The sequence below is a fragment of the Oncorhynchus nerka genome, linkage group LG8 (assembly GCF_034236695.1).
Source record: "Oncorhynchus nerka isolate Pitt River linkage group LG8, Oner_Uvic_2.0, whole genome shotgun sequence".
NCBI classification, from domain to species: Eukaryota; Metazoa; Chordata; class Actinopteri; order Salmoniformes; family Salmonidae; genus Oncorhynchus; species Oncorhynchus nerka.
Window position 1 is genome coordinate 27,699,984 of NC_088403.1, and position 18,339 is coordinate 27,718,322.

General features: G+C 45.6%; 1 protein-coding gene across 3 annotated transcripts in view; it reads right to left on the reverse strand.

Moving 5' to 3' along the window:
- Positions 1-274: 274 nt before the first annotated feature.
- Positions 275-18,339, reverse strand: part of LOC115133075 (neuroepithelial cell-transforming gene 1 protein-like) — a 34,070-nt gene continuing 16,005 nt past the window's right edge. For 2 of the 3 annotated variants that reach the window (XM_029665932.2, XM_029665933.2), the window contains 8 exons: positions 16,650-16,712; positions 5,229-5,513; positions 4,344-4,406; positions 3,949-4,122; positions 3,495-3,752; positions 3,213-3,383; positions 2,644-2,830; positions 275-2,541 (listed from right to left, as the gene is read on the reverse strand). In XM_029665932.2, the coding sequence (XP_029521792.1) occupies positions 2,102-2,541; positions 2,644-2,830; positions 3,213-3,383; positions 3,495-3,752; positions 3,949-4,122; positions 4,344-4,406; positions 5,229-5,513; positions 16,650-16,712 (1,641 nt within the window). In that variant the 3' untranslated portion in view covers positions 275-2,101. Of the gene's footprint in view, positions 2,542-2,643; positions 2,831-3,212; positions 3,384-3,494; positions 3,753-3,948; positions 4,123-4,343; positions 4,407-5,228; positions 5,514-8,705; positions 8,956-16,649; positions 16,713-18,339 lie in introns of those variants that run through there. The other variant, XM_029665935.2, reaches the window with a different exon arrangement.

An 18,339-nucleotide genomic window follows, 5' to 3' on the forward strand; every position in this document is an offset into this window, starting at 1 on the left:
TTCCAAATTATGAGCTCTGCATTGTTTAGTGGGGTCATCACAGCTCCATGGAAAGTTAAGTCATTTGTCTGTTAAAACCAAGACTAAGAGATGCCATAATGGTGTAATCATTGTCGTCACGCCATTAACTATCTAAACAATTCAGAGAACTCAAAAACAGTTGCCAAAACAGCAACCGAAAGCCGATGACGATTGTGTTTATGTATGACACGTACAGTTATTCAGTCCATTTTTTGGAAGAAAATAGAAAGATAGTAACTCAGGAAGTCAGATAGAACTCTTACACAGATCTTTATTATAGATTTTTGTGATGCTTTTACACCACATACATACAGGCCATGGCAATCATATCACAGCCATTTACTAGCTCTTCACTTTTCAGTACAGTTCTTTACCATCCCCTTTTCAAACAGTCAAACCCTCTACATTCATTTTCCTTCTACAAAACACTTTCACAACACCTTCATCTGTTTTCACCCTCAAACATACATAGTCTTTCTTTACATTTTTCTCACTGGCTTTTTGACCAGTGCCTCTAACCTCCATTTTGGACAAGGCACCACATCCCAACTCACTCGGAGCTCCATCATTGCGTGGCTAGTGGCTACACACACCTTGAAAACAAAAACCCCAACTTCTCAGTTCAAACACGTTCAACATTTCCATCTTTTTTTCCCCACATCTCTTAAATCTTCTTCTAACATACTCTTTTGCTTTTCTCAACCCATCTTTGTGGTTTCTTTCAGCTATACGTCATCTCCTCAGTAGGTCCCAACCCATCAGACAAGTATGTACATGCTCCTGCCACTACCGTGGCTGGGTAGTGGCCGTGACAAAAACTAAAGCTCCATGCAAGATTGCTACATTGAGTGATAGATTTTCATTCAGAAGAGTCAGCTTTTTAAACCAACATGGCTCAGTTTAAATTGTTTTTACAATTGTAGTAAAACAAAATCTCATTTGATATGTTTTTTTCCCCCATCAAAATGCAATTTGATTAAAATGAATGCCATCAACTGCAGTAGATGCAAAAAGGTGTCCAGAATATAAAAAAATATCTGTTATTAGGAATGTACAAAAATAAGACCCGTCCTCCAGTACACCTACGTATCAGACTTATCAAATGGTTTAGTTTTCAGTTTCGTATTTACATTTACGTCATTTAGCCAGACGCTCTTATCCAGAGCGACTTACAAATATCTCATCTATTGTGGGAACTCTTCCCTTCTATCCACCTCACATCCCCAAAGTGTTCAATAACTTCAGCTAAAAGCTAGAAACAGTGCTGTTTAAAGAAATGTGTTTGTTTTGACCCCCTTTTCTCCCCAATTTTGTGGTATCCAATTGTTTTTAGTAGCTACCATCTTGTCTCATTGCTACAACTCCCATACGGGCTCGGGAGAGACGAAGGTTGAAAGTCATGCGTCCTCCGATACACAACCCAATCAAGCCGCACTGCTTCTTAACACAGCGCGCATCCAACCCGGAAGCCAGCCGCACCAATGTGTCGGAGGAAACACCGTGCACCTGGCAACCTTGGTTAGCGCGCACAGCGCCCGGCCTGCCACAGGAGTCGCTGGTGCGCGATGAGACAAGGACATCCCTACCGGCCAAGCCCTCCCTAACCCGGACGGACGATGCTAGGCCAATTGTGCGTCGCCCCACGGACCTCCCGGCTGCAGTACAGCGCCCTTAAGCACTGCGCCATAAACAGTTCTGTTTTAATCAGAGCTACAAGTAAATTAAGATTGAAAAAAAAGGGAGTAAAACTTTTTTTTTTTTAAATCAAACAGTAAACAGGACAATATGCACAACTTCTCTCTAATTACTGAAAGCCAAGCAGGCCTCTCCAGAATACTGAATGGTATGCACTTAGCCCCTTTGTGGACAAAACCAAACAGTGGAGGGATGGAAGAGTAAAGTAAATAGCTGCCAATGGGGACAGTAACACAAAATACTGTTGTAATAATAAAACACACAGACACATAAATAAAAAGTCCCACGGGGAGGGAACACCCAGCCCCCCCCCCACTCTGCTCCCCCCTCCTTATGTACAAACATATTGTCCGCTCGCCAAGGAGTCCATTTTCTCCCCGTCTAATTACACCATGGTCTCCTTCCTCTTCCCTAAGGCACTGAGGGAGCGCTTGTCCTTTTTGGTTTTGTGTTTGGGCGACGGGGAGGATAGTGGTGATGAAGAGGAGGATGAGGAGCGGGAGGAGGGAGACGATGAGGTGGGACTGGGGGTCTCGTCCCCGCATAGCGAACTGGAGGCGGACGTTGCACCTGCGGGCGTCAAAGGGCAGTTCTCGTCGGCCTCCTCCGTGTGGATGATGGAGGAGATTTTGGAGGAGCGCCGCTTAGAGTGGGCGTCGGCTGCCGGGGAGGAAGCGGGCGTGGTGACGTCGGCGGGGTGGTGGACGGAGATGGCGCTGCGCAGGCAGTTGAGCCACTGCTGCTTGTGGAAGACGTCGTTGACCTGCAGCGTGTGGGACTGGCCCCGAGACGGGTCATGGAAACGCACACGGAAGATGTTCTTGGCTGAGGAGATGAACAAGACGTTAGATTAACCATCAGTTTCAGTTACAGGCTTTAACCTCTAGATAGACATGGAAGGTCATAGGTGAGGGGTCAGGGACTCACCTTTGTCTGAGTTACTGAATGCTCCTCTGAAGGAGCCACCCATTTTGACGTCTCCATCCTGCAGGTCCTCCAGCACCAGGTCCTGCACCGGGATTGGCTGCCGGTACACCTGGAAACAGTGGTGCTCGTTCCGCGTCACAGGCCGGGTCATCACCAACAGCTCTGTGAACAGGAACACATGCAGCTTCTGGAGGGAGGGAGGGAGGACAAAGGAAAGAAGATTAAAAAAAGAAGATTAAAATCAGATCATTGCCAACGTTTTGTTTAATTTCAGGCAGTTTCTCACATTCTCATCTGCCAACAGATTATTATTATTTTCCTGAGGATTTATCATTGGTAGAGATTCTCATGTGATTATGTAATTCATGTGTTATTCAGGTTCATTTTTAATGGAAAAAGGTCCAAGTTTTGGCCCCAACTGCCTTATTTGGGGGTGCAGAGCTCAGGTTTGTGCACGTGAGGGTTAGAAGGAGCCAGGGAAGAGTCATTGCTATAGGTGGATTGCAGTGCGAGTGTGCATATTTTAGCATTACAATGTGTGTGTGTATGCGTGTGTGTTCTAAACTCACTGTTCCGCTCTTGTTGCGTAGCTCGCCGTGACACAACAGACTCTTGCACTGGTCGATGCGCGGGTCTCTTTGCCTGTCGTCCAGATACTCCAGCTTGTCTATGTAGTACTGGCTCTCTGACTCACCCTTCTTCATGTTGATGTCAGACAACACATCCTGGATGATGGTGATCTGGAGAGACACACACGGACACTGTTATAGTCACAAACGGATAGGATACAGTGACATATTTGATGTTTCAGAACGCTGTATTCATAAGTGGTTGTGGGCGTCTCCACTCACCGCTAGCTCCAGGTGGGGCGTGTCAGGGTGCTCGGGCGCCGTGTGTTTGAGGATCTCTTTGAGCAGGAGGGGGTATTTGAACAGGCGGGAGCGGGGGATGTCAAGGAAGCTCCACAGGTCCAGCTTCCTGCTGAAGGGAGACTCCAGGCAGCGCTGCAGGAAGTCCTGCACCCTCCGGTCCTGTTTCTTCTGGTCCAACAGGGCCTTGGCCGCCACCTGGTTACTGCAGTAGTCTCGGTATGCATTCAGCCCTGGCAACTGGAGGGGAGAGAGATGTACCGTACCATTAGCACTTTGGCCATTGACTGCTAGATAAACATACAGATACGTCATGTCATAAAGGGGCATCTTTATGACATCTTCAACACGTTGGTTCCTGCTAGATAAATACTTATACAGGTAGAGGAAGATAGAGAGAGGGCAAAGTTGAGTGGGCACAGGCCCTGGTACGTACCCAGCTGACGACGATTTGTCCTATCTGTCCCACGGTGCCGTCGGGGCCGGTGGCTGTGGCCAGCTGGGCCAGCAGGTCCTCGTGGAGGGGGATGTAGGCATCCAGGTCCCCGAAGATATGGCTCAGCTCCTCCTCCGACATGATACTCAGCTTCAGCATGGGGTCGTGGTACGCCTGGAGGAGAGAGAAAATAGAGCCAAGCGGTCATTCAACGGCTAACGGTTTGTTTAGAAAGAGAGGGGGAGGCTAAGTATAGCTCTGGAGGAAAGGTTTCAGTGAGATAGAAATGAAATCCTTGCTTTTTATAGCTAAATGGGTAGAGGAGAGCTGCCAACTAGTCATATTTAATCTGTTTGCCTGGTATGTACTCTGAGGGTTTGAAATAAAGTACGAACCTTGCGTGCGAGCTGGAGGTCCTCAATCAGGTCCTGTTCTCCGCGAGTCAACTCAAATATGGCCTGAGGGGGAAGGAGATGAAAGACATATTTAAAACACCATGGAAAAGGATGTCACGCCAAATTAAAACACAGTACATATTAAACTGTATCAAACTAAAGAGGACACCAAATTACTGAGTACATATTAAACTGTATCAAACTAAAGAGGACACCAAATTACTGAGTACATATTAAACTGTATCAAACTAAAGAGGACACCAAATTACTGAGTACATATTAAAGTAAGAGGACAAATCAATGCCAAATGAGTTGCCAAATTCTTGGATCCCTTCTCTCTCAATTACTCTCTGTCTCTCTGTGTTGTTTATGGTTTGAGATTATTCTGACAGTTGGTTGAGAGGTCTGCCAGGCCAGGGGTACATTAGTGACGTCAGACACCAGCTCTGGAACAAACTGGTGACAGACTGGGCCCTGGCCGCTTCTAACCCCACTTAGCTCACGCAGCACAAATACCGAGGGGTCTTTCAAAACAAACAAAAGTCTGAACTCTTGTATGAGAATCAAAAGAGAAAAACAGAGTGAAAGAGGGTGGGGGGGGGGGGAACAGGAAAGGCGCCCAGCCCTCTGGCTTTAATAACTCTGTCCCAGGCTAGGTTGAATACCGTGGTGTCTGGCTATGTGACCTGGAGCGCACTCAGTCATCTGGAGCGCTTTAGCAGGGCCAGCAGAACTAGACATCAGGTATGTGGTTCAGTCTCTCACCTCACACTGTTCTAAGCTAATCAAACCATCTATTGTTGCAGCCGAGTTCCCATTCTTTCTCTATTGGGATTTGTGTGAAAAGAGATTTGAGAAGTCTAAGGTGACGGTGTTGACTCCCACCTCCTGTCTCTTGATCTCCTTGGTGGAGAAGGTGCCCTTCTGGTGGACGTCTAAGGTCTCTGACCACAGCGTGCTGTTGCGTCTCTTGGGCGGCGTGGGCGCCGCCGCCTTACTGCATGGCTTCTGGGGCACGCCCGGCGTCTTGCCACCACTGCCATCGCCCCGGAAGGACATGGACTGGATGGTCTGGCCGAAGCGCCGGACGGCCCCATTCCTCACGGGGGAGATGAGGTTAGCCAGCGAGCTCACCCTGCCGAGAGGACGGACACGCTTGTTGCTGGGTTCCTGGAGAGAAGAGAGAGAGGGGGGAAAACACAGATTAGGCTTAAAATCCTCAACTTCCTTTATCATTTACCATAAACCCAACCATCTGAATTCCAACTCTTTTAACAGAAGCCTCACCAGGAAACAGCTAGAAGCTTCCCCATGACTGTTATCACATGGCCCTCATGCCAGCCATGAATCCCTATTGATGACACTACCTCCACAAAGGACTTGGTCAGGAAACTGTTACTAGGGAGGAGGGGTCAGGCCATAGAGACAGCGGGCAGGAAGAAGCAGCAGCCCCAGCAGCTGTTGCCTCCATCATGTGAGGACTGAGGAGCCCAGGGCAGGCTGGGGGAGCACAAAGACCCTCTTTCAGACTGCAGCCCAGAGGCGCCGACCAGAGAAGGGGCCTGGAGGCATGCCAGGAATGCACCCCTGCTCTCAGCTGTCCAACACACTCACACTACACACACTTACTCTGTCACACACAACACAACTACTCAGCATTATGGCCTGACTACAGCAAACGGGCCGTGAGACTGGGACTGTTCAGTCACTCAAACATGGGAAGACAAAAGGCCTCATCGTTTAACTCCCGTCTCCCAGAGTTCAGGGAGGTATGGGACAGGACGGTACTGTGTTTGGACAGCTACAGTAAAACTGATGTGTGACTCTGGACGGAAGACCACCAGCGAGAGAGGAACTAACAGGCCTAGTCTTAAACAGGCACCAGAATACTGGAAGTCTCAGTCTTTTTTAGGAGTCTCAGGGGGGAGGTTGTGGGTGCGAGTCGGAACAGGCCCTGGAGCCCTCGTCGCGTGAGAGAAGCACCACACCTGTGCCAGGTAATCCCGCTTCAACCCCCTGTACTGAGGCCTGAGGCAGGGAGAGCGCAACACTCCCCTGCTAATGCACTGGCCTGCTGCCAACAGCAACAAACATCACACTAGCAGATCTGAGGTAATGAATTCATAGACAGAGAGACCTCTTCAAAAACAACCATAAATATCATGCAATCAGACATGTTTTGTGAATAAAACAATCCGTCTTATGAAATCTATGCTGCATGTCTATTGGTACCCCCAAGCTCTTAAACTCTCTGAGCCTTCTCCTGACTCAGGATGAATGGGGTTTTGCCTTGGCTCAGCGAAACAGAGAGCCATTCAGGCTCCTCCTGGCCCCAGAAGTAGACCACAGCTGCAGAACAGATCCACCCCAGAGTCTGGCGTGAAAGCCACAGTGGCTGCGGCCAGCTAGGGTCATGGTCCAAATGTGGTCGGGGTCTTTGACCAGGACCGTCAGACAGTCCAGGAACTTATCTAAACCACAGAGCCAATAAACCGAGAGGACCAACGCTGACCACATCCGAACCGCTCTGATGGTGGTCCAGAAATGGTGTGGTCAGAAAGGAATCCCAATCCTAAAACGCAGGCCTGCTTTAAACCTCTTTAGACTTGATTTGAATTGGCCTCATTACTAAGTGGAGAGAGGACCATAACGGCCACACTGTGACCAACTAGTTCTGCTGTAAACCCCATTGGACAATGGAAACAGAGAGAGGGTGAATTTGCTTTGGAAATCATGGGGTCTTCCAATGTAAACTTTGGAAACGTGTGTTGCCCATTGTGCCTTTCCTGTCATTTGGGGACCGGCCCTGGAATAACAAAGGCCACTAGTGCTGTTCTTTGTACGCCCACCCAGTGTTACTATCAGCTGGAGAGACAACCTGCAGACTGATAGAAACTAGTCCTGGTCCAGGCAGTTTGATTACAGGGAACTCCCTGGAACACAGTTCAGTCTCGCTCCCTTCAGGAAGCCAGATATATCCGGGGTTTGTGCTGCTGGACTGTATCGTTCTGTACCGTCTTTGGAACAATCTCCCCACCACAACACAGATTGAGGGACCATTGGGTACTCACTCAAATCTTCCCTAATGCCCTAAATTGGCCTCCGGTGATATTTTAATAACCCCCCACACAATTCTCCCTCTACCTCGTTATCTCCAACCAGAGAGCCAAGGGATCATCAACTAAATGTATCCACTTTTTCAGCCAGCCACCCCCTCCCTGCCAAAAGCACCTTCCTGTGCCCCTGGCCTCCCTTTGATGTAACCCCACATGTTAATCCCTGCTGGCTTGGCTGTCCCTCCCTGCTCCTACAGCTCGCTCACTGATTACAGCATAGCTGATAGCAGGGCTCTGAGGGAGTGGAACACCACTGTTTACCCTGGATTCCAACCAAAGAGCTCATCAAAGAGTAACTGTGGAGTGACTTAGGTTTAAAAATGGGTGTCACAATCATGAACATCTGTTGAGAAATGAGACTACTCACTTCATTGAAGAACTCAACTTCTCCTTTCTGATTTACCGACAATGTAGCCGCTGGCTTCCCCCTGAACCCCCTTCTGAAATCTAACCACAAAAACCTTGAATGGGGGAAGGAAGGAGACTAGAGAAGTGAGTAAGAAAGGCTGCTGCTGACCAGTGGCTCTGTGTGAGTCAGAGAAGAAGAGGCACACCTGGGTTCTACCCCCCCTCTCTTTAATTGTGTGAGGAATGCTCCCAGCCTGCTGAGCCACTGCACTCACTGCCCCAGGGCTCTGAGAAAAGGAGGGGGAAATACCAACTGGCAAACTAAAAATGTGCAATAATGTTGGCATTAAGTTCCAACTTCAAACCACACACACATTCCAAGTTAGAATGTTATTGGTATGAAGAATTTGGTGAGAAGTCGCAAACATGGTGCTGATCTCTGTATGGCCATTTGTCCCCTGCTGTTACAGTGCTGATGAGGTACTACTCAACCCCCAGGGATAGGATACATTACCTGTCTGGGCAGATAGATTCACACAAAAGCCAGCAAAGCTAAAGGGATGGATAGTTCTATGACCTGACAGTATCATGGAACAAATATCTCTAAAAGTTTGAATTGAACAGAGACTAAAACACACCACACACCTTACTAAGGTGCAGTGTTCAGGTGAGATACAAAGTATGTGACAAATACGCTTGTGACGAAGCTGTTGTTTACGAAGCATGGGACAAATTGTTTGATTTGATAGCAGAAAGAACAGGAACAAGGTGCTGATTCACTCAGATCTGATAAGAGATCAGTGGCTATCGCAGCAGAGTTCCTATCCAACTGATACCAAATGACAAAGCCAGCAGAAAGAACATACTGGGAGAAGCAGTGATTGATCTAGTATCTCACCTCTGAATCTTTGTTGGCTCGGTTCTGACAGTCTATAGCTTGTAGAGTCCGTTTGATAGGCACCAAGCTACCCAGTTCATCGTAAGCCACCATAGCGTTGAGTAAAAAAATCCAACAAGGTTTCTGCTATATCCAGTTAGTCTTCATTATTCCATATGAAAGAGTTTTTAATTCTTCAAAATATCTTTGGAACAGTAGAACAAATTCACTCTACCGCTCTCTCATTCTAAACTTTGGTCTGAGGTGGAGTTAGGGAGGAGGCAGTTTAAATACTCCTTGGTAAAGGGAGGAGCAAGCTATCCAAACCCCTCCCACCATTTAGAGGGGTTACTGTTGGAGGAATCAGACTCTTCTTGAAGGGCTATACAGGCGAAGAAGCCCGTTTGTGTGTGTGAATCACCAACACACACACACACACACACACACACACACACAGAGAGAGAATTCCATATAGTGAGGTTTGTTGTTAAAGTGAATGGAAAAGTTATGCATCATGTGCATACAGTATAACAGAACAATGATCTCTAAAAGTTCAGGTTTGAACAAGGCAGTCATCTGCCAGAGACTAAACACACACACACCCTGCTAAGGTAGTGTCCAGTGGAGATAGCAGAGAGAATCGGGACAGCTGCTGATTCACTCACAGATCTGATGAGAGAGATCTGTGGCTATCGCATCAGAGAACAAGTTACAGCCCAAAAATATGGGCAAATAATCTAATTGCAATTTTTGAACCCAATATTATGATTGCGATTTTACTTCCGATTTAAATCAAAACAGTAAGAATCATAGAAATAAAATGAGTATTCCAATTCTATGGTTGGTGTTGTTTGGCACGACAACGAATGAAAAAGCCAGGTATACAGTAGACGTTGTTGTGAAAGGGAAGGAACCCAAAGTGTTGGTCAGAGTTTCCCTGGAGACTCTAATTACATTTGAATGTTAAATTCATGGCATAAAATAAATACAAATGCAGCATCTTACAATACTACAATTTCGATTTCAAATGAGATTAATTGAGCAGCCCTAACTAAGAGAAAACTTGCTTCATGTGTTTAAATGGGTTTTAAAACCAAAACAAAATAGAGAAATGCCTTCTGCATTTCTACATCAGATAATTAAGTCACTTTCTTGAAAACAGCAGTTGTACATTTCCACCTATAGAATATAGTTCAAACAGAACCTATAACTACAGTGAACCATCATGTCATAAATATCACATCTCATTGAGTGAGGAAATATGGAGCACTTTGTCCCCCTGGCTTTCTGGTGTGAAAGGTGTAAAGTGCACCAGTGTTTGTCGTCTGCTTTAGCTAACGACAGAGAGTTGTTACCAGGCTCTGATCAGCAGGGGATGTGGAAGATCAATTAGAATATCAATAAGAGGGACGCACTCATTCACCTCCTTATTATATCACACACACACACGGTCTGCACTAGACCCTGTGTATTGAGGGAAAAGTGTAGTGTGTTGGGGTGGGGTGGATATAAATGAAGGGTGTTTTGTTCGTTATTACCCAGAATGCTAGTAGATACTACAGACTTCCAGTCATTGCGCTAATCAACTTCCTTCAAACTGCACACAGAGACATACAAATGGTATCCACAAGTTCATCAGACTCCGGTGAAGTAGATAAAGGGCTTCATTGACAAAATCCTAAAGTGTCCCTTTAACAGGGGGCAATTACATCTGCACCCAGTTTAACAGTAGAAAGAAGTGAGAAACTAAACTCAGGTCATTCTGAAACAGAGTTTTAAAGTAAAAGACAAGCGTGCTTCCCTTTTCCTGCCAGACACATTCATGATCCATTTGAATAAAAGTGAACCGAGACGTGATTAGAGATGTGAAAACACCTGTGGCAAGCCATTAAACCCGACACATTGCTACATAGCCATATAACTGCTGCGCAAATGGACTGCAGAATCCAAGGTGTTGACTGTGTGATGGACTGGATAATGTGCTGAGGTGCTATGTGGTAGAAGGGATGTAAAACCTTGCTAGTTATTTAGCCAGTCTGTGTGTGTGTGTGTGTGTGTGGCAAACAAATTAAACCAATGTGAAGGCTCGAATTCACCCTCCTGTATCAATACTGAGGTGTGAAACAGGACATATGCAACTAAGCATGTGTGAGAGTGAGAAAGTGTGAGTGTGTGTGTGTGTGTGTGTGTGTGTGTGTGAGTGAGTGTGTTTGGTAACAGAAGTGAGAGAGCCCAGATGGGTTATTGTTGCCAAACTACATGAGGACTGGCACCATGGTTGGGAATGTATTCATCAGGACTGTTCACTCTCAGGTAAAACCGATCATGGTATACCGACCAAGTGGTCTCTGACAGTCTGGCATACATCACTCCACAAGCAGAGTCCACTCCACAAACTAACCCAACTAGTGGCTAGGATTCACACCTCCGGGCAAGGAATCAAATGGTAAATAACAGACCACGGGGGAAAATCTCACTACATGTTGATTTGGGTGATGACTGGATTACTTGTGAAAAAGGGAGAGCAGTTTGCCAGAAGGGAGGATGGTGTGAATGATTATTCAGATAAGACTGAATAATAACATTTACTAAATGTCTGTTTGCTGGAAAATGAACCAGGATACAGACAGTCTGGAGGAGATGGACTATAAAACACACCACTGCCCCAGTGTACATTTTCAGTGCAGAAAGTCATGATTGATTGTATGCGAATGTCTGTGTATACAGGGGAAAAAATGTTTTTTCATGCAATCATCCAGACACAGGGAAGACAACGCGGTGCATTTCAGTGTTAGTCACTCCGTGTGGGTATACCGGAGGCTGAGCCACCCCTCTGTCTGGGCCGTCACCCTCTGTCTGGGCCATCACCCGTGGGTGGGCCGTGAACGCAACAAACAACAAAAATCGCTCAACCCGCCGGGCCCAAACGCCCAGTCAGCTCTAAGAAAAGGTCTGACAAACAAATGTGTATTCACACACACTTACTTAATACTACCCTCTCACACACACTTTACTATCATCCCCCACACACACACACACACACACAGAGGCAGGCAGGAGTGAGTCACCCCAGCTATAGCGTTAGCCTCTATTCTTCTGCGGTACCTCCCTGCCAGGAACAAACAGAGCCCTGGGGCTTACAGTTCGGACTGAACTGAACATGCCCTCCACATCAGCAGTACAGGAAAAGGCTAGTGTTAAATTAGAGTTCTGGAGAAAACATAACAGCCAACACTTTCCAAGGGGACTAATTCACTCAACAAGTGGTGGAACCATTGCCCCCTGGTGGTGGGAGTTTAGTGCAGGAGTTTAGGTACAATAGATGGAATGAATCTGATATTAGTGGATTATTCCTCCCTATATACATGAGTCCTTATTTGAGCAGGCAGGAAGAGAATAGGCCTACGGGTGTTCATATACTATCGTGAATCACGGCTTTAGTGTGATCATATCAAGCCCAGGCACTGCCAGATTGTTTCGCTTTCACTTGGCCCACTCAAACAAAAACAGTTTCGTTTCTGATACACCAACTCCTGTATTGCCCCATTTCATACGATTTGGAATTTGCCTCCTTTGTTCTCTCCATTCTTCCCCACCTCTACCTGTTTCCCAATTTCCTGTGGTCTTCATTCCTCTCTCTGTCCCTCATTCCTCTGCCTTACCGCCAACCAACCTATAACAACTAAAGTAGTCTGTCTCTTCAGCAGCTATTGGAGGGGCGATGAGGACAGGGCTTCTTATCCAGCAGTGCCCCACTAAAACCATCACAGAGCAGCCATTAAACACAATACAAGCGATAGACTTCACACCAGACAAACATCCCCTGCTATAGTTTACTTAAGTGAGTTTTACTCAGTGCACACAACGCAGGCATCTCTGGTTGCTACCAAACAGTGTGGAGGTAACCGAGAACCACAGGTTTGTCATGACACTGATCAATGGCACATTCATAGAGAGCACGCACACACACACACACACACACACACACGAAAAAAAAGGGGCGGTCAAAGAAGCTTGGAAAGTTACAACTTGTGGCTTCAGGTTTTTCAAGGAACCCTGATTCCAGCCAGGACCGGCGATACACAGTGTGCAGCATTTACAGCAAACACCTTCTAGTCAGGTACGCAACCCCCCCGAACGGTTTTTATTGTGGCAACATTTCGGTTCTCTGGGCGAGTGTGCAGTTGGCAGGTCAAACCTGGAGGGGTGAGGAGGAGGGGGGGCAGAGAACTATAGAACAATAGAGGGGGGGGTTGAAGCTGGATTTGGGGACATGTGCAGGGGATGGGAGCAGATCTGGTGCAACAGGTTTGAGAATAGGCCGAGACTGCGAATCTAAAGGTAACCGCCCCGTCCCTGCATAGATCCTTTTCCCCAGAGCTGAAGAGCCGAATCACGTTCGGGGGGGGAGGGGGGGTGAAACGGCCAACTATGGGATCTCAATCAGTTTCATGAGGAGATACATTTAGCTCTTCTGGAGTTATACAGCGTTGTCCTGAAGTAGCCTACTGTGTGGTTTAGAATTATGGACAGCGGGCAGATTTTCCAGCAGATGGGTTAGCAAACTGTAGCATGCCTGTGTTTAGTTTCAGTCAAAGCACATATTTAGCCCATTGGAGCACGTTGTTAAGGTCTGGCCACATGAGAGAAAAAGGCAACAAGTCGCACAATCATTCTGAAATCTCATAAGAAATGAAGTGGTGTTTTTCTGTCTTACAGTAAATCTATAATACACTATTATACTAAGTTATTTTAGAAACATGATGTGATCTTGTATGCAGTAGACTGTTCACCTAGCAGCCGAATGAGTGCATTTGACAGTTTTGTCATTTAGCAGACTCTCTTATCCAGAGCGATTTACTGCAGCAGTTAGGGTTAAGTGCCTTGCTCAAGGACACAACGGTAGATTTTTTAAATCAGATTAATAATAGTACCCTGTTCAATTTGTCCCAAACCTCTGACAGGCCACATTTCTAGTAAACACATACTTTTGATGACAGAGGAGTGGTTCAGTGAGTCATTCCTCTCTTCATCCTTGCCAAACTAGGACTTCTATGAAATATCACTTGGCAAGTTCATTGTAATTAGTCCGTTCTTCCCCAGTGTAGCATAATCTTGTTTTGATCGTGTTTAGTGTGAGTCAGTGAGTGGTTTGACCTCAGTCATACACTACAAGAGCCTTCAACCTTTGCTAAAAAAATAAAATAAAAAATAAAAATCACTGCACTGCAAATGTTTGTCCAAATGTAAAATGTAGAAGTTGCGCCGAACGTAAAAAGTCTCAGTGTTTTGGACACCCTGGGTTTCTCCTACTGGAGCAGCTGCATCTGGGGTTGCACTGCTGTGGTCTCTCATTCTGAACGGTTAAGTTAAGAGTTAGCGATAGGGTTAAAACAACACAACTCAACAGTTAAGTGTAGAGAATCATTGTACCATTTAAACCGCTGTGAAATATATTTTTAATAACCCGAAAATATTGTATTTTCAGCTGTTTGACGCTGGTGTACAAAGTCGAAAGTAAAAGACACAAAAATGAAACTCTAGATTGGGAAGCATAGAAATAGAGCACATAAAACACTACGTCTTAAACCTGATTTCAATGAGAATGACAGATCTAGAACTAACAAGGTTAAGGTTTGGGATAGGGTTAAAACAAACAAATGTAAAACGACTGTCTAGCACTGGGATTTAACACACGGCTTGTGGCTTACGCCCATCCACCATCTCCATCCAAAATGCCCTAGCAAGGTTTTGAAGGCATCTGCCGACGTCCTCGGGACATGGATGGACGTCCAATTTCCAAGTGAATCTGGCTGCTAGATCTCAGTACACAGCATGGCTGTCCTGTACCGAAGCATGGATGTACCTTGTGTTACAATAACTATGATCGCGAAGTGGCCATTCTGACAGTCTTAACAACTCACCAATAACACAGTGGAAAAATAAGACTTTTATACCATTGAATGACAGACAGGATTACGTCTGTATCCACACTTCCATTCCACTATAGTCCATCCCGTCATAATACCACGAGGAGACTGAAATCAGCACAACCGAAATCAGTTCAACCACGAAAGTGTTGGAACCTCAGGCAAGGATCATAGAATGAATGAAGCAACAGAGACAAGGCATGGCATAATCACCACCATGGGGCACTCTGTTCACAACGTTGACATCAGCAAACCACTCGCCCACACACGACGCCAAATATGTGGTCTGCGGTTGTGAGGCCGGTTGGACTTACTGCCAAATTCTCTAAAATGACATTGGAGTCGGCTTATGGTACATTCAATTCTCTGGCAACAGCTCTGGTGGACATTCCTGCAGTCAGCATGCCAATTACATTCTCCCTCAAAACTTGAGCCATCTTTGGCATTGTGTTGTGACACAACACTGCACATTTGTCCCCAGCACAAGGTGCACCTGTGTAACATCATGCTGTTTAATCAGCTTCTTGATATGCCACACCTGCCAGGTGGCTGGATTATCTTTTCAAAGGAGAAATGTTCACTAACAGGGATGTAAACATATTTGAGTGTAAAATTTGAAAGAAATGCGCTTTGTGCGTATGGAACATTTCTGGGATCTTTTATTTCAGCTCATGAAACATGGGACATGTTCAGTTCAGATAGCTGACAGCTAATCTAATTTAGCAGTCTCGAAAAATATTAGCGGACATGAGCTAATTGACTGACTATCAGTGACTGACATAAGAGCAACTGCTGATGCACAACCACATTTTGAAACCGCACCTTGTTTATTCTCGTATTTTAACTCTAGAAAGTAAGTCGAGACCCCGACAGGGTTCCCTGGTATAGATAAATATAGACCAGCCTATAATCCACCTCAAAATGTCAAACATACGATGCTACAGGACAATAACAAGTAACTGTATAGAGACTACCAGTGAGATGGCTCAAATCTGATTGAGCATAATGATGTGGGGGTTGTTTAGAAACTGTGATGGTGCAAATCTTTTTAATGCACTACTATCAACAGTCTCATCAGGCCACCCTCAGCTTTCAAGTCATCTCTGACCCAAACATTTTACTGAAGTAATTAGAAGCGATCAAAAAAACACAAGATTAGGCTCTGCTGGGTAGGAACGGACTAATGTCCTCCATGTAGTCATCAAAAGCAAAAGAGTGTTCACTGGAAATGTGGCCTGTCATATTGGTTTGTGAGAAATTGAACAGGGTACGATTAATCGTCTGATTACTTTGTCTGTTCAAACATTGGTTATTCAATAATTGGGGCTCTCCTTGGGCAGCTCTCCTTTTCTTTACCAAGTGTTCTACTCTGCTAGCCAGCACCTCGCCTAAACAAGTGTGTTTTTCCTTCGCCTCCAGATCGAGTGTGATAATGAAACCTCTGTGGAAACAGAGCATTACTAAGAAAATCATCCCACGTTGGAATACTGGTGACAGGCCTAGGGTGTGTCAGAAACACCAATAGACAATAGACCCACATTACAAGGATGTTTTCCAACCAACGAGTTCTGATCGTCAATTGACTAAAAACAAGAATCATAGTTACTACAGTAGATTGGGTGATAAAAGTCCCTGAACATGAGTTGATGAGTGTTGTGGTGGTTGCTGTAAACAAACACGGTCCTTATCTGAATGGTTTTCAGTGATATGCTCAAGTATCACAAACAGGATGGGGCTAGACTTTGGATAGGCTATAGACCTAGCTTCTTCAGACCTCAGCCAAAGATATACAGAGGTCAGGAAACTGTCCTCCATGTTGGCACCAAATGATCCATTGCAATGACATTTTACGTCTAGATTGCAATTTCCCGTACATTCATGAATGTCAACAACTCTTGGAGACAACAACAGTTTACAGAACTGTGTGCGTCACCTTGACAAACTGATCTAGGATCAGTAATGCGGGTTCAGGGTATCTATATTGTGAACTCAATATAGGGTTCAGTGTTATGGGATGGTTCATTGTGTGTTTTACCTTGAAGTCAAAGCTGCACAGGCTGACTGCATCAGAGTCATCCTTCTCTCTGATCTTCCGCTTCTGGGGACAGATGGAAATGAGATTATTCGATTATTATTATTATTATAATCAAATTTAGACAGATACTCTTAGGCAGATACCCAAATAGCTACACACAGACACTCATGAGTGGGACTCCCAATCACAGCCGGATGTGATACAGCCTGGATTCGAACCAGGGACTGTAGTGATGCCTCTTGCACTGAGATGCAGTGCCTTAGACCGCTGCGCCACTCGGCAGCCCAAGTCTCTCCAATTCACACAAAACGACTACATCTCGTCTGGACTCCAGCTGCTCTCTGATGTCAGAAATAGTTCAACAAGAATAGACAACCACCCCATTTCTCCATTACCCTGTCCCATCCTGGTCTCATTGGTTTGAGAATAGCCCCAGTGAAGAGAAGAACTGCCCCATTGCTAAGCCCTGTTGACCCAGGGACAATGTTCACCCCTGGAGGTTCCATTGGGAACAGGAAAGGGTTAATGAAGCACAAGAGCACTTGAACACCTGGGGAGAAGACCAGCTGGCAGGTGAGATGAGGTCTGGCCCAGAGTTTGTGTGTATGTGACTAGGGTTGTAAAGGCTGGAGGAGCGCTGGCGTCGCCTGACTGCCGGGGCTTTTAGGGTGCTGTCATTAGGGCACATTAACCACGGAGGGAGTTATGGCCATTTCTTCCTCAAACCTGTTAGCTTTCCTACAAAAAAAGAGAATACATTGTGTAATATAAAGAGAACACCTTGTGCAATATCTGATCACACAAGGTGAGAAAATGTGAATTTGCATGGTTCGCAAATTACAAGGGGACACAAGGGGCCTACATATGCAATGCTCCAGATGAGAGAACGAGGCTAGATGATTAGCTAGCCCACTAAGGGGAGTGAACAGTGCTTTGGCGAAGACAGAGTTGTGCAACACTACAGCTCCTAATCAAGGGATTCTCATTGAGTGCTACAGCTGTTGAATACAGTTTCCACACAGCCGTTTTTTTAAAAAGGTAGTCTAATTGAGGCAGTTAGGACCTTTCCTGAAGCTAATGAGGGAAGTGGGATAATGGATCAATCAATTCAACTCTTGTTTATAGTAGAGCTGACGGTAAAAGGAGAGGCTGAAACTGGAAATCTGATCAAAAGGCTACAGTGTAGCCATTCATCAACTAGCTATATAAAAAAAAGGCTCATTAGCCAATTAGACTAGTGTCTTTAATCAGCTGGTGACTGAACGACTAATCATTAAGCTGATCCCCATTCGAAAGGAATTCAAGTGATTGATCAGGGAAAACTCCTTTTAATGTTTTGTTATTATCATCAGAGGGCTTAACTGCATAGTGCTAGGCTAGCTTTTAAAATAACGATGGGTTTTGGGTCAGTTTTTTGATTAAATCATCAAAAGGGTGTGCCAGGTTAGATGGATAGTTTACACTGGACTAGAAGCATAATGTAGAAGTTCCTCAGCTCATTTTTTAAAAACTAGGCAAGTCAGTTAAGAACAAATTCTTATTTTCAATGACGGCCTACCGGGGAACAGTGGGTTAACTGCCTTGTTCAGGGGCAGAAAGACAGATTTTTACCTTGTCACCTCGGGGATTCGATCTTGCAACCTTTCGGTTACTAGTCAAACACTCTAACCATTAGGCTGCCTGCCGCCCC